This window comes from Mycteria americana, chromosome 17 (genome assembly GCF_035582795.1).
Source record: "Mycteria americana isolate JAX WOST 10 ecotype Jacksonville Zoo and Gardens chromosome 17, USCA_MyAme_1.0, whole genome shotgun sequence".
Lineage (NCBI taxonomy): Eukaryota > Metazoa > Chordata > Aves > Ciconiiformes > Ciconiidae > Mycteria > Mycteria americana.
This window is the reverse complement of record NC_134381.1, coordinates 13120867-13145204: the sequence shown is the minus strand read 5'-3', so window position 1 is coordinate 13145204 and position 24338 is coordinate 13120867. Positions and strand designations below refer to the sequence as shown.

The 24338-nt window shown below is 65.0% G+C and overlaps 3 protein-coding genes across 7 annotated transcripts in view; 2 read left to right on the top strand and 1 right to left on the bottom strand.

Annotated features, from left to right (window-relative positions):
- The first annotated feature begins 592 nt into the window (after positions 1-592).
- Positions 593-2606, top strand: RPL35 (ribosomal protein L35). The gene is made up of 4 exons (XM_075519351.1): positions 593-721; positions 1002-1138; positions 1594-1675; positions 2386-2606. Exons 1-4 carry the CDS (start codon positions 719-721, stop codon positions 2533-2535), a joined length of 372 nt encoding a protein of 123 aa, XP_075375466.1. The 5' UTR covers positions 593-718; the 3' UTR covers positions 2536-2606.
- A 10108-nt stretch (positions 2607-12714) lies between these two features.
- OLFML2A (olfactomedin like 2A) lies at positions 12715-21931 on the bottom strand. 2 transcript variants are annotated; one of them, XM_075519958.1, is made up of 8 exons: positions 21256-21931; positions 16348-16611; positions 16022-16129; positions 15721-15906; positions 15205-15466; positions 14836-15069; positions 14475-14660; positions 12715-14232 (listed from the first exon to the last, which is right to left on the bottom strand). In XM_075519958.1, exons 1-8 carry the CDS (start codon positions 21319-21321, stop codon positions 13631-13633), a joined length of 1908 nt encoding a protein of 635 aa, XP_075376073.1. In that variant the 5' UTR covers positions 21322-21931; the 3' UTR covers positions 12715-13630. The 2 variants fall into 2 exon arrangements, with proteins under 2 accessions (XP_075376073.1, XP_075376072.1); XM_075519957.1 differs by lacking the exon at positions 21256-21931 and adding an exon at positions 17452-20628.
- A 33-nt stretch (positions 21932-21964) lies between these two features.
- The window catches only part of NR6A1 (nuclear receptor subfamily 6 group A member 1), a 97439-nt gene continuing 95065 nt past the window's right edge, over positions 21965-24338 (top strand). For all 4 annotated transcript variants that reach the window (XM_075519963.1, XM_075519961.1, XM_075519960.1 and 1 more), the window contains exon 1: positions 21965-22277. In XM_075519963.1, the coding sequence (XP_075376078.1) occupies positions 22211-22277 (67 nt within the window). In that variant the 5' untranslated portion in view covers positions 21965-22210. The remainder of the gene's footprint in view (positions 22278-24338) is intronic.

Genomic DNA, 24338 nt, shown 5'->3' with positions numbered 1-24338 from the left:
GCCTGCTCCTATTGGGGGAGCGCCCGGGCTAACGGCAAGGCGGCCTTCCGATTGGCGGCGTAGGCCGTCAATCGGGAGTCCCCCGCCCTCCCGCGCGGGGCCGGTGAGGCACGGCGCGGCTGCCTGGATACGGCGGGAGGCGGCGTGCGGCGGCGCCACCGTGCGGGAGGCCTGTCCCGCCGCGCCGGACCCGACCCGACCAGCTCCCTCCCTCTGCCCGCCCGCCCGCCCGTCCGTCCCGCCTGGCCACCTGCGCGCACGGCCGTACCCCCGCCCCAGCCCCGCTCCGCCGCGGTGGCCGCTCCCGCCCCGCCCGCCGTCACGTCCCCACCGCTGGCGGGGTAAGAGTGCCGCACCTCGGCCAGCGCGAGAATACCGGCTCCGCTCCGACAGGGCTCCAGCGGCTGAAAGAGAAGGGGGGCAGCGGCAGCACCAGCAGCACCGAGCCGCCGCGGTAGAGCGGCGCGCAGCAGCCCCCTCCCGAGGGGCCGGAGCCCCAGTGCCCCGGGGCCGGCGGCGCTGCCCCGCCGCCGCCTCCCGCCTTCCCTGTCAGCGCCCGCGGCCGGTACCACCGCGCTGCCCGCGAGGGGTGCGCAGCGCCCAGGCTCCTCCCCCCGCCCAGCCGCGGATTGGTAGGCTCCGGCCGCCAGCACCCTCCGCCTCCTGTCCCCGCGCGGCTTCCGTCCTTTCCGCCCCGAGCCGCGCCGGTGCTGCCATCATGGTGAGCGCTTCCCTGCCCCTGCCGCTGCAATCCGGCGGCATCCGCGCGGGCACCGGGCCGCCGGCCGTCCCGCCGCGGCACCGAGCCCGCCGCGCCGCTGTCACACGCTGCCGGCCTGGCCCCGCCGTCGCCGTGATGTGGGGGGAAGAGGGCGGGCGGCGGTGTGGGGCCTGAGGGGCGGCGGGAGGCCGCGGGGCGGTGGCCCGGGGAAGGCCGCTCCCGGCCGGGGGGCGCGGCGGGGTCCCGGGAGCGGGGCTGACGGCCTGTCCGCCGCCCGCAGGCCAAGATCAAGGCCCGAGACCTGCGGGGGAAGAAGAAGGAGGAGCTGCTGAAGCAGTTGGACGATCTGAAGGTGGAGCTGTCGCAGCTTCGCGTGGCCAAGGTGACTGGCGGGGCTGCCTCCAAGCTCTCCAAGATGTAAGTGGGGTCCGGCCCGCGGGTGTCGCGGCTCGGGGGGTGCTGCGGGGAGGCCGCGGAGGAGCTTGCCCGAGCCGGAGCAGGGGGTGTGGGGCAGAGCGGCGGCCTTCAGCCGGTACTCGCGCGGGAGCGCTCACGGCTGGGTTGTGGGGGCCCCGGTGCGCTGTGTTTGAGAGGTGCTTCCGGAGTCTGTGACTGCCTGGCACTGTAAAACAAGAGAAGAAATAGTGTGAAAGAGGAATAAATGTTGATAGGCTTGAAAACGCGTTTGTATGTCTCTCGGCTCAGAGACGTTCAGCTGAGACGCCGGAAGTTGTTAGTGTTTTGCTACAACGTGGTGTAGTGTAAGTTACTTGGTTGTAGCATGTACACGTTTTCTGTAGGCTGGGTTTTGAATCTATGGTACTTGTCTTTCAGTATGTTCTGAGACATACTTTTTTTTTTTCCACGTGCAGACGTGTGGTGCGCAAATCCATTGCCAGAGTGCTAACTGTTATCAATCAGACCCAGAAGGAGAACTTGAGGAAGTTTTACAAGGTAAGTCCAAACATCTTACGTAGTGGTCTTTTTTCTCTTACTGTTTTCAAATACGTAGTTTGTAGGGAGGAACTAATTTTGTGGATTGTTACTTAAAAGCTTAAAACTAAAAAAAAAAAAAAAATACTCATTTGTGTTCAGTTTTAAAGTTGTCTGGTCGTGGTTCCTTTTTGAATATCATTGCAAGGCTACCCTGAATTCTGTAAGCTCGGTGTGAATCTGCTTTTGCTAGGAGAGACTTCTGGGCAGCATCACTTCTCTGGGGTGTAGTACACTTCCTAGAAGATGCAGTTTCCAGAAATGCAGATGCTTTGCTAAATTTTAGTCACATTGAGGTGACCAAGGAATTCTTTATCTCAATAAGTTTCTATAATTTTTACACTATTAGTTCTTGGGATTTTAATTATATAGAATAGGGAAAAAAGAACTTTTCAAGAGGTGTTGGGTAACTGGGACTTGTAAGATTAAGCATTACTTAAACCTGAGTCAAAGCTAGTACAACTGGCACGGAAGTTGGAATCAACTCATGTGTCGCAGTGGAGAGAATTCTCTTAAACTTCTAGACTGTAATGATAGTCCCGATAAAAAGAAGCTTAAAGCACTGCTGCTGGTGGTGTTCTTGCAGGCAGCTCGGCGCTCTATGAGCTCGTGCACCTGATTGCTGCCTTGCGGTCTCTCAAACTCAACTTCTTGTGTATTTTTGAAAATAGGGCAAAAAGTACAAGCCTCTTGATCTGCGGCCGAAGAAGACTCGTGCCATGCGACGCAGATTAAATAAACATGAGGAAAATCTGAAGACCAAAAAACAGCAGCGAAAAGAACGCTTGTACCCTGTCCGGAAATATGCCATCAAGGCATAAAACTGCAACGTGCCGAAAGTTCTTAATTATATTGGCTGAGTATGTGTCATTAAATAGAATTTTGTTTGGAAGCTGTCACTGGTGGTTTTTTTAGTAGTGGTGGAATAAAGAAGTCGTCAGCTTTATGAAGAGAAATTGGAGGATTCACAGAAAGTTTATTTGAATTTATTGCTAATGAAAATACTGACGTAACTTGCAGTTTAGGATTATTCTTCTCTTTGAAGAACAGGTAGATGAGTACAGATCTGTGAAGGTGGTTCAACTTAACAAACAAAAAATATTTAACTTGAGATTGATTTAAAATGGAAACTTTACACAGATGTTTACAGTGAGTCGCTATTCACTTCAGTAGCTTCAGAGTAAATGTTTACAGTGTTTGTCTTGTGCCTGTGTTGAAGCGTTACGGAGATGAACTGATTTGCTGAAGTGTTTTAGTGGACTTCATTGAAACCGAAGAATTCCATCAGCACTTGTTTTGGATCTCTGTGCAACCAGTTGTAGCGCCAAAGAATCCCCGACCGTCCCCGGTTCGGGCGGATGCTGTAGGTGGTGGTTTGCCTGGCTGAGCTGCCTGGCCCTGCCGGCAGACCGCTTCAGGCCGGCACCTCACAGCACCTCACTAGTCTGACCACCGCTGCCTGGAGCTGGGGCGAGGGGTGGCCAGAGGGCTGCTGCAGCCGCCTTCCCAGGAAACTTATTTCATGTCGGTCAGGAAGCTGGGTTCCAGCATCATCCTCCGGATTTGTTCCCACTTGAGCCGATTTATCTTGGCAATGGCTCCTGGAAGCCAGAGGGTGCTCTCGGGGGGAAGGTGAAGGCACCATCCAATGTCCCCTGTCAGCAGGGGCGCATTTCGGATGCAGGGTGTTTGGTCTGTCGGTGCCCAGCTGCACGGGGGGCCTGCGGCAGGGCTGCGGGGGTGCCCGCAGGCAGAAACCCACACAAGCTGCAACGCTGCCTGCTAGGAAGTCTGCAGGCTGGTGCTGCACTCGCCTGGGAGTTAGGAGCATAAAGAGGACGTGTTTCTAGTGGCACGCAGGTTATCTCTTTGGGTTGAGAATAGTCCGATCAGGCTGGTGTCAGCATACAGCATCACACGCTGCGGGATGGGAAGGGAGGAAGCTCAGTTCCAGTTAAGCGTTAGGAAAATGTAGGGGATATGCTGGTTTCAGACCAAGTGTTCTTTTTGTGTGCATGTGAAGACTGATTGAGGTCAAATGCAATCAGGAAACCACACTTGAGAAAAGCTGAGCTAGAAGATTGTTACCTCTAAAGTTTCAAGGCACTCCCCGCTCTCACAGTTCCACCTGTCAAGCACTGAACTAGTTAAATGGTTTGACTTCCTGTCCCCCAAGGAGTTCTCTGGAACTCAAGAGTTGCGATTCCAAAGGCCTTTTTTGGTTCTGATGTAAGGAAGAGTTACATACACAGTGCTGCTCAAGCGTTAGTGATGCAGCAGTCATGGTTTGTGTTAGCGTAGCTAATATATTCTCACATGAAAAATTCTCTACCCATTAGGGAGTCCTTAGATTGGATCCAGATTGTGTTTAGGAAAAAGATCTTAATTCTGCTTGCTGAACATAGCATAGATCTGAAGGATTTTCAAGCCTCAAACAAGTTTTATCCAGAGAGAGGTCTAATTATGTGTGGTAAAGTGAATTTCCCATATATTGAGCTATTATGAGGGATAGCTTTACAATGATGCTAATACTGGCTGTGTGATAGCTTTGTTAGGAGCTTCGTGTGGACCTGAACACAGTATGTTTGGCAGCGAAGGAGGCCCAGCCTGGCACAGCTCTGGGCTCCGCTCTGCGTGGGTCCAGGCTGCTGAAGCGTGCCGTAAGATGGAGTGTTGCGTGTGAGCACTGGCTCCTTTGGCTCATGTTCGTATTACCGTAAAGGCAGGCAGGGTTACAAAATGCTTTGCTTTACCGTTTCTGAATATCCTGCAGTGGCCAGCAGCAAGCTGCTCCTGGAGAAGCACGTGCTTTTCACCCGGCACATGTGGCCCTCCAGAAGAAGGAGCGCACCACTACGAGGATCCCGGATCCGCACGCTCCTGTCCCAGGAGTCCGATACCTGAAAGAGGCGAGGGAGAGGCTGGTCCTGTGCTGGGAAAGGGGCAGGCTGGGGCAGGCTGCTTCTGTCAGAACGTGCCTGGCTGCGTTTGGGCTTCTCTTTTGGAGAGGCGTGGTGTACCCCCATGCTCCTCCGGCAGCGCGTCCGAGGGCAGCCTGCTGGCTCTTGCCAGCGTTCCTGACGCGGAAAAGCAAACGCAGGTAATGTTTGATGGCCTTCCAGAGTCTGCTCCTGGATGGCGCGAGCTGTGTGTTGGCTTGACAATGAAGATGGGAAGAAGGTGGATGCACTGCAGAGCCTCTGATGACGGCATCAGCGTGCACTTCGGGTGAAATGGCTGTCACCTTCCACCCCAGCCATGAGAGCAGCAGCACTGCCTGGAGAGGATCTTCTCTCTAAAAGATCCGACTGTGATACAGATCACTAGCATGCCATTTACTAGTCAGTAACAAGAGGGGAAAATAAGAAAAAAGAAAAAAAAAACCTAATTACCAGGCATTGAACATCCAAGGAGAAGTCCCAGGTTTGGATAGCATCATCGTGCCCAGAGAAGACTCTAAACGTGCGCCCAAACTGCAGAGACAGAATGAGTAGCAGCTTGAGGCCGATACCTCTGAACGTCCTGAAGTCACAACCGGGAGGGTTTTGCTGGTTCTTGTGTGTCTACAGTTCTACAAGGCGCAGTTACGAAGATGGAATAATTCAGGTCGGAAGGCTCCTCTGGAGGTCTCTAGTGCAGGTAGAGACCTGCACTGAAGGTAAATCGGTTTGTACAACTTCTCAAGTATCTAATGGGGGTTTCAGTTACAATCTGCTGTATTTTCAAAACTTTTCTATACACCCTTGTGAATGGAGAACAAAACAGAGGGTGCTCAGCTCGGAGCCGCCTCAGCCTGTCCTGCGGCGCTGGGCTGGGGCGCAGCGTTTGCTGCCAAGGGCAGGCTTTGCTTCTGCCTCCTGCGCAGAGGGTGGTTGTGCAAAGCGTGGAACTGCTCCCTCGGGAGAGGGGACCCTGGCGCAGCGCGCTGCGGTCGGGAGGGGGAGTAGGTGACCTGCCACACGCTGGGCTGGCAAGCCGGGACTGCGCCCAGAAGCCATCCCCATATGGGAGAACAGCTCAAGCTTCGGTTTGTGCGCAGTCCACACCAGGTATTTAAGGAGGTAAATGGGCTTCTGGCACCTCACTGAATCCTGGGGCTGAACTACTCCATCCACCCATAGCAGGGTGGCAAAACCAACCAGTCCAGCCCTGTCATCGGAATTACCCTGTGCTGTTACAGAAGACATCCCACGGACAGGCAGCCCTTTAAATTATCGGGAATAACACGCTGATTGTCTGAATGGATGCAGAGGTGAGGTGATGGGCTCTAGCGCAAGCTTCCTCCAAGGCGTAGGTGCCGAAGTCACTTGTTACGGCTGTGAGAGCCAGGCGGATGCCCGTCCTGGCCTGTCGCAGCTCCGCAGGGCGGTCAGTGGTCTGTGCTGGTTCCCGCTTTACCTGCCAGCCCCAGAGGACGAACGCGTGGTCCCAGCCCCCTGGCAGAAGCTGCTGCCGCAAAACAGCCGGCTGCAAACTGTCTGCAAAGGTGTTGGGGGGGGAGCAAAGACAAAGAGCAGAAGATGAAGGTAAACGTGCTGGCCCACAGCCTGCGCCCGTGCCGGTGCCAGCCTGGCTCAGCGGTGCGGCTGTGCTCGGGGGGGGTGTGGAGGAGCACCCGTGTGGGCAGGGGCTGCCCGGGCCTGAGCGTGCTGGGGAGGGAGAGCCCCCAGCAAAGGGCAGCCCCCCCAGGGCACCCCAGGGCTGCGCTGCCTTCACCGGGACCAGGCAGCACTGCAGGCAGCACGGGCTCTGTCCCCCTCCGGCACGGCGCTGCCCGGGCACGATGCGGGGGTGCTCGGAGCTCCTTTCCTGGGGGACCCTGCCGCCCTCCTGCGCTGACCCCGCGCAGCTGCCGACGCCGGCCCTGGGTTTAGCGCTGGTGTTTGCAGAGCGTCAGGGCCTCCAAGGCTCAAACTGTTTATTTTTTCCTTGTAACTGAAGATGTCCCTCAGCTTTAGAGCAGACTTCCTGGGGAAAACTGTTCTTCAGCAAATAAATAATTTCCAGGGCGGGGATGAGGAAGGAGGACCAGCTGCCGGCTGACTGCGGGGCACGGCCCAGGGCTGATGCCACTGCGAAGGGAGCCCTGGCCGCGCGCCCTGGAAAGCGTTCAGCAGGACCAGATGTTTCTCTCCGTGAGTCCCTAGCGCAGCAGGCACCGGCCAAGTGCGGATGGTGTCTCTGGGAGCTGGCAGGACCCGTTCCTGGACCTGATTCTGCAGCTTGGGCAGGGGCAGGGGGTCTGGGGGAAGGGGGGAGCTGCAGAGACGGCAGAGGCGGATGCAAGTTGTGCAAGGTCTGGGTGGGAAAGCCCCGGGTCCACCTCCCTTGGCTGGTGTTTGCCGCTATGGACGCAAACCCCAGCTCTTCTAACGCTCCTGGCGTCGCTCCTGTCGCCTCCCTCCTCTGGGATGGCTCCGCAGCAGCTCTCCTGAGCGCTAACACCGAGGGCCGACCCTGGTTTCTGCGTGCGGCGGGGGTGCAGGGAGCGGCACGCGGTGGGACGCGCGAGGTGCTGCGCAGGGCAGGCGGGGAGCTTGGGAGCGACCGGCCTGGGCACGTCCAGGTGCCCTCGGCCACACCGTGCCACCCACTCCCCTCCGCGTGCCGGGGCAGACGTGGCCCCGCACGGCTGCGTGCGAGCAGCGTGTCCGGTGCATCTGGCCGGCAACAAGCCCTGCGTTGTGAGCGCCTGGCCCGGCGGGGAAATGCCATGTCCTGCCGGCCACGCGAGCGGCCCAGGTCTGCTCGGGGCGGCTGCCCGCTGCCTGCCCTGAATGCCCGTTTTGTTGGCTGGGCTGGGGGAGGACTTGTCCCCACACCGCCCCGGTCCCGCTGCTCCCATGAATGCGGGCAGTGTCTGGACGCAGGCGCTGCCCCGCGGGGCCCTGCTCCCGCCGTCCTGGGGGCTCCCGGACAAAGGTGGCCCTTGGGCTGCCAGGAGACGGGGGCTGCCGCGTGCTGGGGCTCCTGGCTCCCCGCCAGCCTGGCCGGGCATCCGCAGGGTGATGGAGAAAGTCCCTGTGTAGGGGCGAGCAGAGCCCGGCCGTGAGAGCGGCCGCAGGCAGCCCTCTCCTCCCCCCGCGCCGCGCTGTGGGGCGCTGCCGGGGAAGGGCTGTTTGCAGGGTGCGCCCCCCCCCCGAGGGGCTGCCGTGCCGGGGGGGCTGGGGTGGTTTGGAGGTGGCGGCGGTGAGCCTGGGAACAGATTTCTGTTTCCACTGGTGAGTGAGTCAGCGGTGGCACCGCCAAGGCCCGCAGCTCCCCTCCCTTCCCTCCGGCCGCTGCCACCTCCCACCGCCCAGCCCTTTCCCGCTGCCGCTCAGGGTCGGCAGCCTTGGCACCCTCGGCCTCGCGTCGCCCCGCAGCCCCGCATCGCCCTGCGGCTCTCCGGAGACCGACCAGGGTCCCCGGCAGCAACAGCGTTCTCCCGCCAAACACATCCCAGCGCGGGCGGCCGATGGGATGGGGGCACGGCACGAGGGCTGTGGCGCTGGCACCGAGCCTCCTGCTCCCCGGGGAGGACCTGGGACTGCCAGGCTCTGCCGAGAGGCTGCTGGCATGGCTGGGCACCGTGTCCCAGGCACAGCCCCCCGCTGAGCCCCTGGTCTCGGAGTCTGGCCGTGCCCGGGCAGCCGTGCCGGGAGGGATCCAGGCGGAGCAGCAGCCGGGTCACCCCCGGCCCCACGAGGCAGGTCCCAGCCGGGCGAAGGCAGGGCTGCTGGGCACGAGGCCGCGCTCCCTGCCGGGCTGCGCTGCCTCCCCCGGCAATGACTCGGTCGCAGCCCCCGGTAAATCTCTTGCCGGCCCTGGGGACGGTCAGCTCTATTTTCGGTGCAGAGCAGGACGGTGCCCCGTATGGCCCGGAGAAGGGAGGCGGTGGAGGGAGGTGGGTGCTGCCTCTGTGCCCGATGCTCTGCTCCTTCCACCTTCCTCCTCTCCTGCAGCAGGTCCCTGCTGGGAGCAGCACGTCCGTGCTGGGAGCGGCGGGTCTGTGCTGGGCTGTGCCCTCTGTGCCTGCCCCAGCCCGGAGAGGGGGACACGGAGGGATGCGGAGGCCCCGTGGTCCCGGGGCTGGGTTCATGCCTCAGCTTCCCCGCCGTGCCGTTTCTGGCAGCCCCCGGCAGCCCCGGGGTGCTGGGAAGGTGCGTGCGGAGCCGGCAGCGCCTGCTGCTCGGCCGACCAGCACTGTTTGTGTTGGTCAACACTCACATCCTGAGCCCCCGCCGTGCTTCCAGCCGCAGCTTCATCACAGTTACAAGAGAAACAGCTCCCCGCTGCCAGCGCAGCCCCGGCCAAGTGGAAGCACTTTAGCAGGTTTGATGCCGGGCACCCGCATGCTTTCCAGGGAAGCCTCGCCATCCGAGTCCTCCCTAGCTCCCTGCTGGCCCTGGGTGCAACGGGCTGGTGGGTCTCAGCGGGAACGTGCCCATCCCGGTGAGGTGCTGCCCTGCAAGCCATGCCGTGGGGACACGGAGGGCAGGGATGCCCCGGCAGGGCATGTGGGCAGAGCGGTGCCAGCACCGTCCTGCTGCGCTGCCGCTGTAGCAGGGAGCCAGGGCACGTCCCTGGGGAGAGGGAGGGAGAGGCACAGCGGGAAATGCCTCCCCTCCCTGCGCTGCTGCGCTGCCAGGGCTCTGCCCAGGCCTGCCGGCAGCAGGGACCATGCGGAGGGAAGGGTCAGGGAGAGCAATAAAAATAGATCCCCGTGACGCTCGGTGCTGCTGGCTCTGGCTTTGAAGCATGTTTGCGATGTGGGCACAGCCCCAGGACTCGCTCCCACCTGCTGCCGGACACACATTGCCTCGTTCTCCGGGTCAGCGGCCCCCAGACAGAGATAAGAACGGAGGGAAGGGCGCGATTCCCCCATCGGATGCTCTGCGCGCAGCCGGTCCCGGCCCTGCAGCCGCCGGGCAGGTGGCTCTTGGCTCTCCATGGCCAGGGAAGGGCGGCGTGGCCATAGGCAAGTGACGGTGTGTCTCGCACCCCGGGGCAGGGTGGGCACAGGGCCCTCCGTGGGAGCAAACTGCAGCCGGGGGTGGTTCGGCTGCACCAGCGAGGATCCCAGCACCCAGGGCTGGGGGCACCCAGCACCCGAGGTGGAACAAGGACTGAGGTTTTTGGTGCAAGGGGGAGGCGATCCCCCTCAGCGGGTGCCAACAGGCTGTGGCCAGGGACGGGCTCTGGCTGGGAAGTCACCTGGAGCAGGACTGGTGCCGTGCTCTACCCGCTGTGCACCCTGCCTGCCCAAAGGCTGGCCACCCCCCGGGGCTCACCTGCAGCCCCGAGACGGCTCTGGGCTGTGCCGGCACCATGGCACGGTGCTGGTGGGGCCAGCTCAGCGGCAGGGCGAGCGGGACGGCCAGCCTGGTCAGCGGGGCCAGGAATGAGGCAAAACCACCACAAACAAACCAACCCCGGCCCGTAACTGAGAAGGCAGCGGTCGGAGCAGGGGGGAATTAGGGCTTCACTGCCCAGCTTCACCGAGGGGCCGGCCGTGCCCGCGGGAGGGTGTTTTTGGAGGGAGGGCTGTGGTGCCAGCAGCCACCCGCCCGGATGGCCTCAGCCGCCCTTCCCGGGGTGCTGCGTTGCTGTCGCGGGGGCCTCAGGCACCGCAGCCCCTCAGCATCCCTGTCTCAAGCTTCATTTGCTGCTTGCTGCTGAACTGAGAGATTTTAATCTTTTAATCACGTTATGAGCTGAGGTGGTGCCGGCCACGCACAGGAGGAATGTCTGGAAGTCAGCGGCGCCCGGCGCGGTGGGAGCCCATCCTGCCCCCACCTGCACGTCCCCACCGTGTCCTGCTCAGGAACCCCTGTCCTCCCCAGCCTGCCTCGTCCTGCCTGGGACCGGGACCGGGACCGAGACCGAGACCGGGACCAGGAGCAGAACCTGGGACCAGAGGCCAGGACCAGGCACCAGGAACCACAGGCCAGGACCACGGCCAGGAGCAGGACCAGGATGAGGACCAGGACCAGCTGGCGAAGGGCTGCTGGGGCTGGAGCTGCCCCGCCACATGCACATCTGACACACGTCCCTGCGGGCAGCAGCAGGAGAGAGGGCGGTTTCTGCATGTCCCGGGACCGCTGAGGCTGGCTGCCGGCGCAGCAGCGCTGCGGCGAGGACGGGCTGGTCGGGCCGCAGGCGGGGAGCGTCAGAGCAGGCGCTCGGAGGCACTTCCATGGACCTGACCCGAGGTGCGATTCCCTGACATATCATAGCAGCGAAAGGGGGTCGGGGTGACTTCAGCTTGAGAAAAAGGCGTGGAGCGGTGGGGGGTCCAGGAAGCCCGAAGGACCCAGCACGATAACCCCACCAGGAAACAAAAGCCCCTTTGTTTTTGCTCGCTGCTGGTGTTCGGTCAGTGGGGAGCTGGGGGCTGCTTTCACAGTGCCCGCGCCCCAGCCTTTACAGTGCCGGAGCTTTTACAGCCCGTGCTGCCGCTGCACGGCCCCACGCTGCCGCGAAACCCGGCTGCAGACTGCCGCTGGCATTGCCCCACATCACTCCACATCGCCCCGTATCACTCCGCATCACCCCACATCACCCTGCATCCCTCTGTGTCGCCCCGCATTGCCCCGTGTCGCCCCCTCCCCAGCTGCCCCCCGGCCGCGGTGGGACGGGGCTGCGGAGCCCGGCCGAGCCAGTGCGCGCGGCTGCAGGCTTCGGGGGGCAAGGCCGGGCAGCCGTCGGGGGGAGAACGTATTCCACGAAATGTCTGTCGTGGGCATAGTTAAAGCTTCTTGTTATCGTGTCGCTGGCGGCAGCAAGGGGTGTGCTCCCAGAGGGGTGCCTTTGCGGGAGGCCCCACGGCTGCACTTAGGTGACGCTGCCCCGGGGCCACGCGGGTTTAATTACTCCCTTCCCCGTGTTTTCTTCCCGAGGGGAGCAGAGGGGCGTCCCGCAGCCCAGCCCGGCGCAGCGAGGCAGCGCGGAGCCACGGCAGCCCCCGCCGAAGAATAACAAAGCCCTGGAATTAGAGATGCGCTGCGAGTTTACTTTACCGCAAAAAAATGTCAGAAATCCGTATTGTTTGGACAGGGATTTGCTGGGGATCGCTAGATAAAAGCCTGGCAGGGACCCAGCTGAGGGGGGAAAAGTCAGCCAGCTCCTTTCTCGTGGCGGGGACTTGCGGCCAAGCGAGGGATGCACCACACCGTCGGCGCGGGGGATTTCGGGGCCGAGGCGTGGGCAGAGGCAAGGATGGTCGGTGCCTTCGTGAGCCGGAGCAGGACCCGGGCCTGCGCACGGCGTGGTGCCGGGGAAGGGGATGCCGGGCTGCCCCGTGCCTGGGACCAGCTTCGGGTCTTTGCAGTAGGAAACATTTCAGCCGTGCCGGCATCCTGGGACACCGGGCTCAGCTGCCCGGTGTTGGCTCTGCGGCACGAGGAGCCCGGCCGCAGCCCGACGGGACACCCGGCCAGCGTGCAGGGCTCGCCGGTGCCGAGCGGTGGCTGCCCTGGCACACACGGACAGGAGCGGGAAGGGGCTGCTCTCCCCCCGCGGGGCCCCCCAGCAGCTCCACGCTTGCCACATTTCACAGCAGAGCCAGGGCAGCTGCTGCCGCCGTGCCCACGCTCAGCTGCTCTCCTCTCCCTTTCCCGCTCTCCCCAGCAGCGGGGCTCAGCTCCCGGCTGCTGCTGCTCGGGCCGCAGCTCAGACCTGGAAATGCCAAATCCCCCTTTCCCCCAGGACCCAGCAGGGCCCGACCCCCCCCCGGTCTGCGCCCAGGACTCGCCTGCCTCCGCACCGCCCAGCCTGGGGCCCGCGGGCGCAGCCGTGGCACCGCCGGGGGCTGCCGGGGGGACGTGGGGTGCCCTCCCCCGGCTCGGCGTGGGGAGCGCTGCGAGGAGCCGTGCCAGCCGGACGTGCGATGAACAGCAGCCACGTGTGCCAAGCAAGCCCTGGGCACGCCTGGCCACAGGACGGGGACGGCGAGCGCCCGCCCCGCCCGCTCCTCCCCGCCCGGCTTCGGGAGAAACGACAGCGCACACAGCCCTGTTTCACATCTGTTATTTTTTTAATACTGTTCACGTCTAAAATGACCAAAACCAAGCCAAGCGCTCCCAGCCCCTCGCGCTGCCTTAGGCGGAGAGCAGGAGGGCCGCGGGCTCCCGGCCGTGCGCGCCTCCTCCCTGCCCGGTGCTGGGTGCGGGCAGGTGTGCAGGCAGGTCACCCCGGCACTGTGGGCAGGCTGCTCTGCGCCCGCTGCCGGGAGAGGGGACTCTGCGTGGCTCCGGTGAATGCATTTAAATAATAAGCTAATGAGCGGCAAAAGCAAAGGCATCTTAATCACGTCTCCTAAAAAAGCAATCGGCAGCTGCTCCTCCTGCCCCGGCAGCGAGGGGGCCCTGCCCGCCCCGCGGGGCTCGGGGGCCGGCGAGGGCACGGTGCCCGGGCAGCCGGCATCGGGCTGTGAGGGCACTCGCACCGCTGGCAGCTGACGGTCGCGGTCACGCAGGGTCCAGCGGGGCGTGCGGGGAGCGGTGCTCAGGCTGGGTGCAGCGCGAGCGGGTGCTCAGTGCGGTGGCACGGGGCGGGTGCTGCCGTGTCGCCGGCGGCACAGACCCAGCCGCCTCCCGGTGCCGCAGGGACGCGGGGCTGGACTCCTCTCCCGCGTCCCCGGGGAGGCGATGCCGGCCGAGCTGCCGGCCGTGGGGCAGCCCCACGGCCCCAGAGGCCACGTTGTCGTGGGGGTGTCTGCTGGGGGCTGCGCTTACCTGCACCCCCTGCCCCGCAACGCAGCAGGCACGGTGCGGGTGACTGGGGCACAGCGGGCGGGGAGGGCTGTGGGGTGGAAGCCGGGCTCTTGCCGCAGCCCTGGCCCAGCCGGGGTGCCAGGCCAGGCTGCGTCGGGGAGCCCCGGGCAGGCAGGGCAGAGGGTGGGTGCAGGGGTGTGGCTGGGACCCGGCCGGGCGCTCAGACCACGAAGTGGAGCCCATAGGTCATCTGATGGCCGTTGTCCCAGGCATAGAGCACCTTCTCCTTGGGGTTGTAGTCGACCTGCGTGGTGAAGGCGTACTGGTTGAGGAAGGGCAGCCGGAGCTCTGCCTCCGTGTTCGTGTGCGTGTCGAAGGCGTAGGAGATCTGCCCTTCCTTCTGGCTGTAGGCGTCCACGGCATAGAGGATGCCGCAGATGATGAAGCAGTTCCCGTAGGCGTTGCGCTTCAGCCCCGTCTTCCAGGTGGTCTCCCGGCGCACCGAGAGGTCCCCAGGGTCGAGTCGGCTCAGGACGATCACCTCCTGCTGTGAGTAGTCGTAGTCCACAGAGGGGTAGATGACCCAGAGCCCGCTCTCATCCACGGCGAAGTCGATGTCCGAGTGGCCCCGCCACTTCCAGGGCGTTGTGTCCTCATACACCACGTCGTGGAGCAGTGCCCAGCTCGCCACGTACCGCTCCTTCAGGTCGTACTTGATGATGTTCTTGGTGAAGGCGCGGTTGTAGTAAAAGGCCCCCTGGTACACCACGTGCCCGGTGCCGATCCAGTTGTAGGGCAGCTTGTAGAGGTTGCTCCAGCGGCCTGCGAGTGGGCAGGAGAGGCGTTGGGACCCCTCACACCACTGGGGTCCCATGGATGAAGGCCCGAGCGTGCCAGCAGCGGCAGGGGACTTGTGTCCCCCTCGCTGCCCCATGGATGCTCCCCAGCGCAGGTCCCCGTCAGCTGCCCACCACCCCAGGGCCCGGCACATGGTGTTGCACGGCGCTGGGCACCCACCCAGGAGGAGCCGGGGCCCCTGCGCCCGCTCAGCCGCCAGCCCTCACCCTGCTTGAAGTTGTCGAGGCTCCTGAACTCCACCAGGCTGTTGCCGTAGTAGTAGTTGGTGACGTAGATGCGGTCATCCTTGGCCACTGGGTCCTTCATCCAGGCCCCCTCGTTGCGCCCGTAGCTGTGGTGCTCCGTGGGGGGCTCCACCGACTCGATGGTGCCTTCACACTCCACCTCCTTCACTGGGTACCGAGGAGGAGGAGGAGGAGGAGGAAGGCTTACCCCTGCCCCGGGCAGCCTGCTTCCACCGGGGCCGGGAAGCCCTTTGCCACGGCAGGGCTATTGCTGGCCCAGCCTGGCCACAGGTGCCAGGACCATGGGAGCGGGTGCCCCCTCCCAGCCCCCCCGCTCACCCACCTCTGTTTGGCGTTTCGGGGCCCCCGGTGCTGTCCGCGCCTTGCCGGAGGAGGGTGGGCGGGGGGCTGCGGGTGGTGGTGCGGGGAGCCGGAGCGGTGCTGGGCGCAGCCGTGGTGCTGGGTGCGGTGGTCTCTGCCCGCATGACGGCTTGGGCCGGGGTCCCCTGGGCTGGGAGGGGCGGGGGGCCCCTCTCCTCCTGCCGCTCCGGCGCAGCCGCCCCCCTCGCGGGGTTCTCTGCAGGGGGACGAGCCGGGGGGTCAGTGTGTTGGCGGGAGCAGCCCCTGGCCCTCCGCCCCACCGAGCAGCACCACAGCGGGAGGTGCCCCCAGCCCCCAGCCCCCAGCCCCCTGCCCCGTCCCGGGGACTCACCGCGGCTGCCGGCCGGCCCCTCCGCCGCCCCCGCCTGCCCGGCCTTGTAGTAAGTGATGCCCCGGACCACGGTTTGCTGATGCGCCGATGGCTTGGGCTTGGGCGTAGGGTGCGACCCCCCCCTGGCCTTCGCGTTATCCTTTTTCGGCTTCTCGGGCTTCAGCTGCTTCTCCTTGGGTGCTCGGGGGGCTGCCCTGTCCCCCAGCGCCTTGCGGGTGCTGGGGTACCGTCCCGCCTCCTTCTCTCGGCCGCCTGCCGTGTCCTGGGGGGCACAGCCTGGTCAGACCCCCTCCCCTCCCCTCCCCTCCCCTCCCCTCCTCTCCCCTCCCCTCCCGCCGCCGTGCCGGACAGCGGGCACAGGCACCAGCCGTCGGCTGCCGGCGCGGTGCACTCTGATGCGCTCGCAGGAGCTGCCGGCACCCGCCGCAAGCCTGGGGGAGCTCGGCTCTGACCCGCAGCAGGAGAAGCCCAGCGGCACCGGCCGTGCCTGCGAGGGGCTGGGGCCCCGGGGGGTACCTGTGCCTTGCTCTCGGGGACGGCGGCAGCGTCCTTCTGCAGCAGCTGGTAGCCCAGGTTGGAGATCTCCTTCTTGATGCTGATCATGATGTCGGAGTAGTTCTCGTAGCGTCTCATCTGGTCGGTGAGGTGCAGGACGCTCTCCTTCATGAAGTCATTCTCCCTGCTCAGGTTGGTCTTGATGGTCTGGAGGAGAGGAGAGATGTGGAGCCCTGCTCAGGGAGCCCACGGCACCCCCAGACAGTCCCGAGCAGCCAGGCAGGGCACGCTGCGGGGACGGCGCCTGCCAGAGCTCACTCACCTCCTCCAGCGTGTTCATCTGGGCCACCACCTTGTTGATGTAGGAGTGCACCTTCATCAGGTCCATGCTGTAGAGCGTTCCCTCCAGCAGGTCCACCATGGACTGCAGCTGCAGAGGGAGAGCAGGGCTGGGGCAGGGCTGGGGCAGGGGCAGCTGCTGAGGATGTCCCCACACGTCCCCGCTCACGGCCGGAGGGCAGGAACCGCACTGCTCCATGGCCCTGTGGGCCTGCCGGGGCAGGGACGGGGAGCGTGGGCTCCTGTGCATGGGGAGGGGGTCTCTGGCCCCCGGCCCCCAGCCCCCGGCCCCACCACGCCCGCAGATACCTTGAAGAGCTCAGGCGCCTGCTTCTTCAGCTTCTCCATCTTCCACTCATTCTCACAGGGGTTGAGCGAGGAGGGGGGGGCGGTGCAGGAGCACTTGCAGTCGGCCCCCGAGCTCACCGTCTCCACCGTGTAGAAGTCCTCCACCCGCATGCTGCCGTTCCTGACACGGCTGCAGGCGTCTTTGCTGAGCGGCCGCAGGATGCACTTGCAGCGGCAGTCGGAGCCCTCCGAGGTCATCCGGACCTGGTCCGCCTCGCCCAGCGCCTGCGGGGACACGCAGCAGTGGGGCAGCCGGTGAGCCTGGTGTCCCGCCCGGGCGTCCCACAGGGCCTTGCCGACCCCAGCAAGCCATCACGGCCGACTCCCTCTCTGCTGCATGCCCAGAGGTCTCCCACCGCCCCTGGGGCTGCCAGCCGTGCCCCGAAGAGCGTGGGGCGTCGTCTGGCTCAGAGTACCCTGTCCCACTGCCCTGCACCTGGGTGACGGTGACGAAACCCAGGCAGCCGTTCGCCCCTGCGGCCACCGGAGCGTTTTGTGCCCCAAGTACTTTGGTCCCATTTCTGTAGCTGTTTCCCAGCCTCCAGCAAGACCTGAGCGAGCAGGGACGGTGGCGAAGAGACCCAGAAGCGCCTCCGTCCCCCCACGCCCACAGCCCCGAGCCCACACAGGGTCCGTTGTTCGTGGTGACACGCAGCCACCTCGGGGTGAGCTCGGCCCCTCCAGACTCCCGCGATGGCCCGAGGCACACACTCAAGGACTCCCTTGTTTCCGCACATGGCCCTGACTCACGCTATGGAGCCCAGGGTGCTTTTCGGCTGGTTTCTGCAGATAAGGAACCGTTCTCCCCCCCGCCGCGTTGTGCTTGGGAACAAGGCTGCGGCTCAGCCTGCCCGGCGGGATGGGGAGCTGCGTCCCTCACCCCCTGCCACCGGCTCTGCACCCGTGGGGGACGTCTGGGCTGGCAGGGAGCACGGCCAGGCCGCGCTGGGTGCCCCGGGTGCAGAGATGCGCCCGCTCCGAGCACCCGGGAGAGCGGGAGAAAGGGGAGAGGCAGCGCGGTGACCCCGGAGGGAGAGGGCTCTGCCCGCAGGGACTCTGACTCACCCTGGGAAACAGAACGGTGGCAGAGCTGGGAAATGAGTTTAGCTCTGGCTCTCCCATCCTCCCCCGGAGCACAGTGCGGCGTGGGAAAGGGCAGAGGCCCACAGGACCGACGTCCTGCCAGCGGGCAGCACCCACGGCCGCGCAGGCACCATCCTTCCCGCACCCAAGCGGGCTGACGCGCTGGCGGCCCCCGGGCAGCGGCTTTCCCCGGGCACTGCCGGCCCACAGGGACCCCCAGCTGCCCCCAGCCCCACAGCTGGGGCCAGGGGCTTCCCTTCCTACTGCAGCAAAACCTCCTGCATTTTGCATTTCAAAAAAGCCTCTCTCTTTCAAAGGGAAAGGAAGGTCCCGCTGGCTGGGAGGAAAACACCAGGCGGCCCAGAGGGCTGTAAATCGAACAGGATCTAATCAAGCTCTCAGCAGGGAGCAGCGGGCAGGGAGCGGGACCCCCTCCCCAAACACCACCTCTCCAGGCTCTCGCACCTCCCTGGGCCCCCTGACCTCCCCATGGCAATCCCGGCGCTTGTGCAAACAGGCAGGACGATTCACAGCCCGGCGGCGAGCTGCCGGCCCCTCCGCGCACACCCGGGCAGCTCCCCGGCCCCCGAGCTGGGCTGCCGTCCTGGCCACGAGCTCTGTCCCTCCGTGTGCACGGCGCTGCACGAGGTCCCGGTGCGCACGTGCACCCCCGTGGGAGCCCTGCAGCAGGTCCTGGTTCGCACGCACATCCCTGTGGGAACCCCGCGTGAGGTCCTGGTGTGCCCACGGGAGCCCCACGGGAGCACCTGGCTGGGGTCCCCCATTCCCACCAACACCCCGATCACCGACCACGGGTGCAGCAACCACGACCGCAGCACAGCCCGACACCCGGGGACACGCTGCAATCCCACGCAGGGAAGGGCTGCAGCTGCCTATGCTGGAAGCTCGTTCCCGTGGGAGCAGGCGGCTGCGGGCTGCGCGTTCCCTCCCACCGCCCTTGGCAGCGCTGCGGTGGGAGGCACGGCCGGCGCGGAGGCCCCGCGTGTCCCGCTGAGGTGGGGTGCGAGCAGGCTGGAGCCGTGCGCGGCAAATGCGCCCAGAGCAGCCCTATCAGCGGCTGTTTACACTGCGCAGTGCACGGGGGGCCCGGCAAACGGAGCTTCCCCCGCGCCACGAAGGGGCAACCTCTTCCCCGAAGACTCCCAGTTCAACGCGTTTCCCTCCTGCGTCCCAGCAAACGGCCCCCGGCCGGGGCAGGGTGCAGCCTCGCGGGCAGCCGGCCGGGCAGGCAGCCGGCCGGGCGAGCAGCCAGCGGCCCAGGGGCCCGGCAGCCGCTTTTGTCTCGCGGCCGCTCAGCAACAGAAAAATCCGCTCGCCTCGGCTCGAGGTGCGAGCGGGCGCTGGGGACCGGGGGGAGACTGGCTGCCCCTTCCCGGGCGCTGCGTGTGCCTCGCTGCGCAGCAGCTGGGGCAGCGCCTGCCTTCGTGCGGGGTAGTAACATTAAACCTCGTTCTGCGTTTTAAACGGCTTCCTTAAACAGGAACCGTATGTTCTATTTATACAGAAATGGCTATAAACAAGGAAGTCTTAAAAAAAAGGCCCCTGCGCGGTCCATTCTGAGAGGGTCACCCTGCCTCGGTGACTCGGCCACAGGGTGACACCTCCGTGGGTGTCCTCCGCCAGCCTGCACCCAGCTGTGCCTCGACCATTCGGGGGACAGTCTGTGCTCCCCGGCGCGTGTGGGTGGGCTGGGACACGGGGGCACGAGACAGCCCCAGCCAAAGGCCAGCATGCTGCACCAGCTGCTCAGGGACAAAATGTAACAGCTCCCCAAGAAACCTTTGTGGGGGCTGCTGCAGCCCCGCGGGGTCTCCGGGTGGTTCTTTCCCCAAATCCCCTCGCTCGCTGCAGACCCCAGGCCAGGGTGCGGGCAGGCGGGTGCTGCCCCTCCTCCAGAGCCAGGCCCCAGCTCCACGGTGGGTCTGTGCACCCACGGCTGGCGTGGGAGAGCATCCCTGCACTTTGCTGAGGGTTTCCTCACTCCCAGTTTTACGAGCTGGGTAATTTTCCCAGCGCTGCCTAGTTTCTGGGACCTCTTGCAAGAGCGTCCATGTGAGCACAGAGTTTGTGCCGTTATTTGGAGAAAGCGGGACCTTTGACAATGAACCTTGGCCAGCTTTTAAGCTGTCCTTTGATTGCTGCCAGAGGACTTGTCTCGGAGGAAAACACGCTGTGTTGATAAGCATGCTGCCGTGCTGCGCGCCTCTCGCACAGCTGCTGGAAGGCATGTCCCCGTCACAGGAGGGAAACCATGTCACCCTCCTCTTCCTCCTCCTCCCCGGCTTGGCACAACGCTTTAAACACGTTCTGCACCACGGGGAGCTGAGGCAGAGCGGGGCTGGCAGAGCTGGGCTGTGGCTGACGGGCAGCCAGGCCCCAGGCGCTGGCGCTGCTCGGGCATCCCACGTCGGCCACGGGGACGCGACCATGCGAAGCGCTTGCGTGGCACACGAATGCCCACCGACGGGATCTCATCCAAACGGCAAGAACTGAAAAAACACCGTCACGCACATCAGGCAGCACCTGCGCAGAGGGAGGGACGGAGGAGGCGACGGCACCGCGGGGGTCCCCAGAGTCCTTCAGACAGCATCACCCCTGAAACCCTGCCGGGATGCCCAGCGCAGGGCTCCCCCGCACACCGCTCCCAAGCCGACCGCTGCCAACAAAAGCTGTGTTTTCATCTCGTTCCACCAAATGACTCGGAAAATCTTGGCTTTTTAATGCTTTGGTGATCCTGGCATCAGCACCCTTCCTCCCCGGGGGCTGCTCCCACCACCTTCCCGCCGGGCTGGGTCCCGACGTCCCTGGGCTGGCCCGGCTGCGGACACCGACCCCACGGGAGAGCAGCCGTGGGGAGGGCTGGAACCGAGGGCTCTCGGACCCACGTCCCGCACGCTGCCGTGTCCCGCTCCCGCGCTCCTCTCACCTCCGCGGGGGAAGTCTTGTCCGGGCTGTTCCTTCTGGCAGGCAGACGCTAACCGCAGAGCCCGGCACCCCAGCGCCGGGCTTTGGGCACCTTCCAACCCACCAGGCGCGCTCGCAGCCCGAAACATTCCCTCCGCCGAAACCCCCGCAGCGAAGGGAGCACCAGCACCGGAACCGCACCAGCCCTTCCCTGGGAACGTCCCACGCTCCGGACCCGGGGGCGGCCCGGGCTCGGCGCTGGGGGCTGTGCCGGCCCCCCCCCCCCCCCCCCGGCTCCCCGGGGGCCCAGCCGCTGCCAGAGCCGGGCGGGTGGCCGAGGGCCGCTCGCCGGGGCACCGCCGCCCCAAAATCTGTTCCTGCAGGGAAACACCGTCGCTGCCCGTCAGAGCGGGGAGCCCCGGCCCAGGGACGCGGGTCCCCGGTCCCCGGCGCAGGTTGCGCTGCCGGTGCCAGCCCGGGGCCGGGTCGCTCCGCCCGCTCTGCCCGCGGCGGTGCCGGGGCGCTCGGGCACCCCCGCCCGCTGCTCCCGCTGCCGGCCCTGCCCGTGTCGGTGCGGCTGGAGGCGGCGGGGGGGGGGGGGGGCACCGCCGGGCCGCGTCCCCGCCCGCTCCGCCTTGGGACGCCGCCGGGAGCCCGCCCGGGCACAGCAGCGACGGCTGCCGCCGCCGGGGCCTCCTGACCGGCACCGCCCGCCGCGACGGCGCCGGCCCCGCAGGGAGGGGAGGCTGCACCCGCCCGCTCCCGGGCACCCGCGGGGGCACGGCGGGCGGGCGCACCCCCGGCCCCGATCCCAGTCCCGGTCCCGATCCCAGTCCCGGTGCCGGTCCGGCCGGTGCTTACCGTGGCGGCGCCGCGCGCCGCGGCCAGCGCCGGGAGCAGCAGCGCCGGGAGCAGCAGCGCCCGCATGGCGAGAGCGGCGCCGAGCGCCCGCACCGAGCGCCCGCTCCGCCCGGCCCGGCCCGGCGGCGGGGAGGAGCCGCCCGCCCGCCTGCCCGGCCCGCCCCGCCCCGGCCCGGCCCGGCCCGGCGGCGGCACCGGCCCCAGGAGCGGCGCCGCGGCGGCGGGGGCGGCGCGGTCCCGCCCGGGCGGAGCTGTCCGGCGCCCGCCCCGGGGCCGTCCGGGCTTTCCCTGTACCGGGGCTGGCCGCTGGCCCGGACGGGGCTGGCCGGCACCGCGGGCCGCCCGGTGCCCCGTGCCGGGGCTGCCCGCTCCCTCCCCGGGCTGCGCGGTGCTGGCCGATCCCCGCCTCTGTCGAGGCGGGTGCCCCGGGCGGGTCCGTCCGGGCCCTCCCCGCGGCTGCCCGGTGCCCCCTCTCCCGGGCTGCCCGGTGCCCGCGCCCCGCCGGGGCCGCCCGGTGCCGCGAGCAGCGCTCCGGGCTCGGGCGGCGGGTGCCCCCTAGCGCCTCGCCGCTCCCGGTGCACCGGCCCGGGCGAGCCGGAGGGGAGCCGGGCGCGGCCCCCGCTCTCGGGGCGGGCCGCGGCGCGGAGCCCAGCGGGGCGGTGCGGGCGGGCGCAGGGACCGGCCCCACGGCACAGCCCGGCCGCGCGCCGGCCGGGGGGCGGGGCCGGCCGGGGGCGGGGCGGCCCCCGCGGGTACATCCGGGCGGCGCGGGAGGACTACGCTTCCCGTCGTGCCCCGCGGGAGGGCGGGGCGGCCCGGCCCGGCCCGGCCCGAGCGCGGCGCCCGCAGCGGCGGCTCTGGCTGTCAGCAGCGCCCGGAGCGGCCATGGGGCAGCGCGGCCGCCGGGGCCCCTGAGACCCGCCGCGCCCCGGCCCGGCGCGGCCCCGGCGCCGCCATGGAGCTGGAGCCGCCCGCAGAGCTCCCGGAGCCCCGCGCCGCCGCCAAGGGGCCGCCCCGCAACGGTGAGTGGAGCGCGGAGTCCGGCGCGGTCGCGGGCGCCCCTCGGGGGTGGGGGTGGGGGGGGCGGGGGCCGGGGCCGTGTGGCGCGGGCCCTGCCGGGCCGGTACCGCGGCGGGGCGCGGTGCCGGCGGTACCGGGGGCTCCGCCTGCCGCCCCTCGGCCGCTCCGCCGGGCGCGGCGGCCGGTAGCGCCCGCGTGTCGCGGGGCCGCGGGGCTCCCGGCGGCCGCAACTTTCCGCGGTCGTGGGGCACAACAAAGGGCCGCGCCGGCCGGCGCGCGCTGCCCGCCCTGCCCGCCGCGGCTCCCCGCTGTCAGGGTCCCCGCCGCCCGGGCCGCGCCGCGGCGGGACGGGCCGCGCCTTGGCGGAGAGCGGCGGGGCTCCGCGGTGCGGGACGGGCGTGGGACACGCGGGGCTTCTCCGCTGGTAGCGAGTTCCCCTCCGCAGCCGAGGTGTTTCCTGGTACTTCGCCCTCTTTCCCGAAGCGGCGTGGCTTTTTCCGTCTCGACCTCCCGGAACCGCCGCAAGCCCGAGTCCGCTCCGCCTCAGGGCGCGGCGCGGTCGCCGCGATGCTGCCGAGGGCTCTCCCCGCTCTGCCGGGCTCCAGCGCTCCGGTTCGGTCGCCGGTTCGCGGCCGGGCGGTGTCCCGCTCCCCCGGCGGCCGCTCGCCCGGCGCTGCCCTTCGCTCCCGCCGGCACCCGGGCGGTTGCGCGCCCGGCGCTTGTTCGCTGGAGGGTGCGCTGGTGGCTGCGGCGGGGAGCTTACAGGGGTGTTTATAGGCACCATTTGGGACGCTTTTACACTTCCAGTATGCAGATACCGCATCTGCACTTGAATGTCCCTGCCAATTTTTATGGTTTACGATTGCATTTTACCATCCGAAGGTACCCTTTTCTACAAAGGATTTGCTCAGACAAAAGAGGCTTCTTATCAGGCAACATCACTGGGTTGGCTAGATACGGCGCTACCGAAATACACACAGTGCTGGCAGTTACAGAAATGGGTATTTCTATAATTACCCTGAAACGTCATGTGAATTCTGTCCCTTTGAGGCTGCTAGAAACATTTTATTCCTCTCTTAATTAGACGATACTTGCCATCCTTAATACTTTTTGAACTTTCTGACTTAATTTTGGAAGCGTCTGTTCCTTTCGTGTCCTTAATAATGCAACAATATTAACGCTTTGTCTGCGTTAACTGTTTTCCCACAGAAATGTGGATTTCGCACGAATCTCTTGAGTCATCAGATTAGTTTTAAGAATTAGTTGTGTGTCTTGCTTAGCTATTCCATGTCATAGACGTTGTACCTGTGGCTGCAGTTAGTCTTTTGAATGGGTGATGTAACAACTTTTTACTACTTTGCCTTAAAAAAATGTGAAATACTGGCACGGTGTTGAGACATTGCTTGACCTTCAGTCTTTCTAAAGCCTACAGCAGCCAGGGGAGGAGCAGAAAAGATTGGCTTGTTACTTTGGCTTATAAAATATCTGCAAATGGTAGTGGCAAAGGAGGAGTCTTTAACATTTCCCCTTTTAAAGGAAGGTTCATAGCACTTTTGATACCTTGAAGTGCAGCATCTTCACTCTTTATGGAAACAGTTAAAGTTGTATGACGATATATAGATATACAGCAGATATATATATATATATATATATATAAAAAAATAGGATTGTATTCTTGGTGGCTGTGTTAAAATCATTAATGAACTTAAGCTCTGCACGTGGCTTCTGTGTTAACCCCGAGTAAACTGCCGCAAGTTTATTGGCGTCTTCAGTGAAAGAAGCCTCAGAATAACTTTGAAATGCAGTTACATGATTTAATTTCAGCGGTTACGGTAAATTACAGCCTCATTATTTGAGGGGGCATTTGACATTCTTAGAATATAAGATGATGGTTTTCCCTTGCCAATTTGAGTACATCCCCTTCCATGTAAGAAACATATTTTGTCATCAAGCAAATCAATGGCGATGAGTAAAATTAATTCTTTTTAAAAATAATTCCATTAGGGCATTCATTTTTCCTGCACTACTAGCAATTATTTCTCAAGAGGGTCCCATTTAAGACC

Excerpts from the sequence above, each read along its gene's own strand:
- RPL35 (XM_075519351.1), top strand. Across the intron at positions 1,139-1,593 it reads GCCTCCAAGCTCTCCAAGAT|ACGTGTGGTGCGCAAATCCA; the intron begins GTAAGTGGGGTC and ends TTCCACGTGCAG. Across the intron at positions 1,676-2,385 it reads ACTTGAGGAAGTTTTACAAG|GGCAAAAAGTACAAGCCTCT; the intron begins GTAAGTCCAAAC and ends TTTTGAAAATAG.
- OLFML2A (XM_075519957.1), bottom strand. The coding sequence starts at position 17,760 with ATGCAAAATGCAGGAGGTTTTGCTGCAGTAGGAAGGGAAGCCCCTGGC. Across the intron at positions 15,907-16,021 it reads AGATGAACACGCTGGAGGAG|ACCATCAAGACCAACCTGAG; the intron begins GTGAGTGAGCTC and ends CCTCTCCTCCAG. Across the intron at positions 14,661-14,835 it reads CCCCGAAACGCCAAACAGAG|TGAAGGAGGTGGAGTGTGAA; the intron begins GTGGGTGAGCGG and ends CTCGGTACCCAG.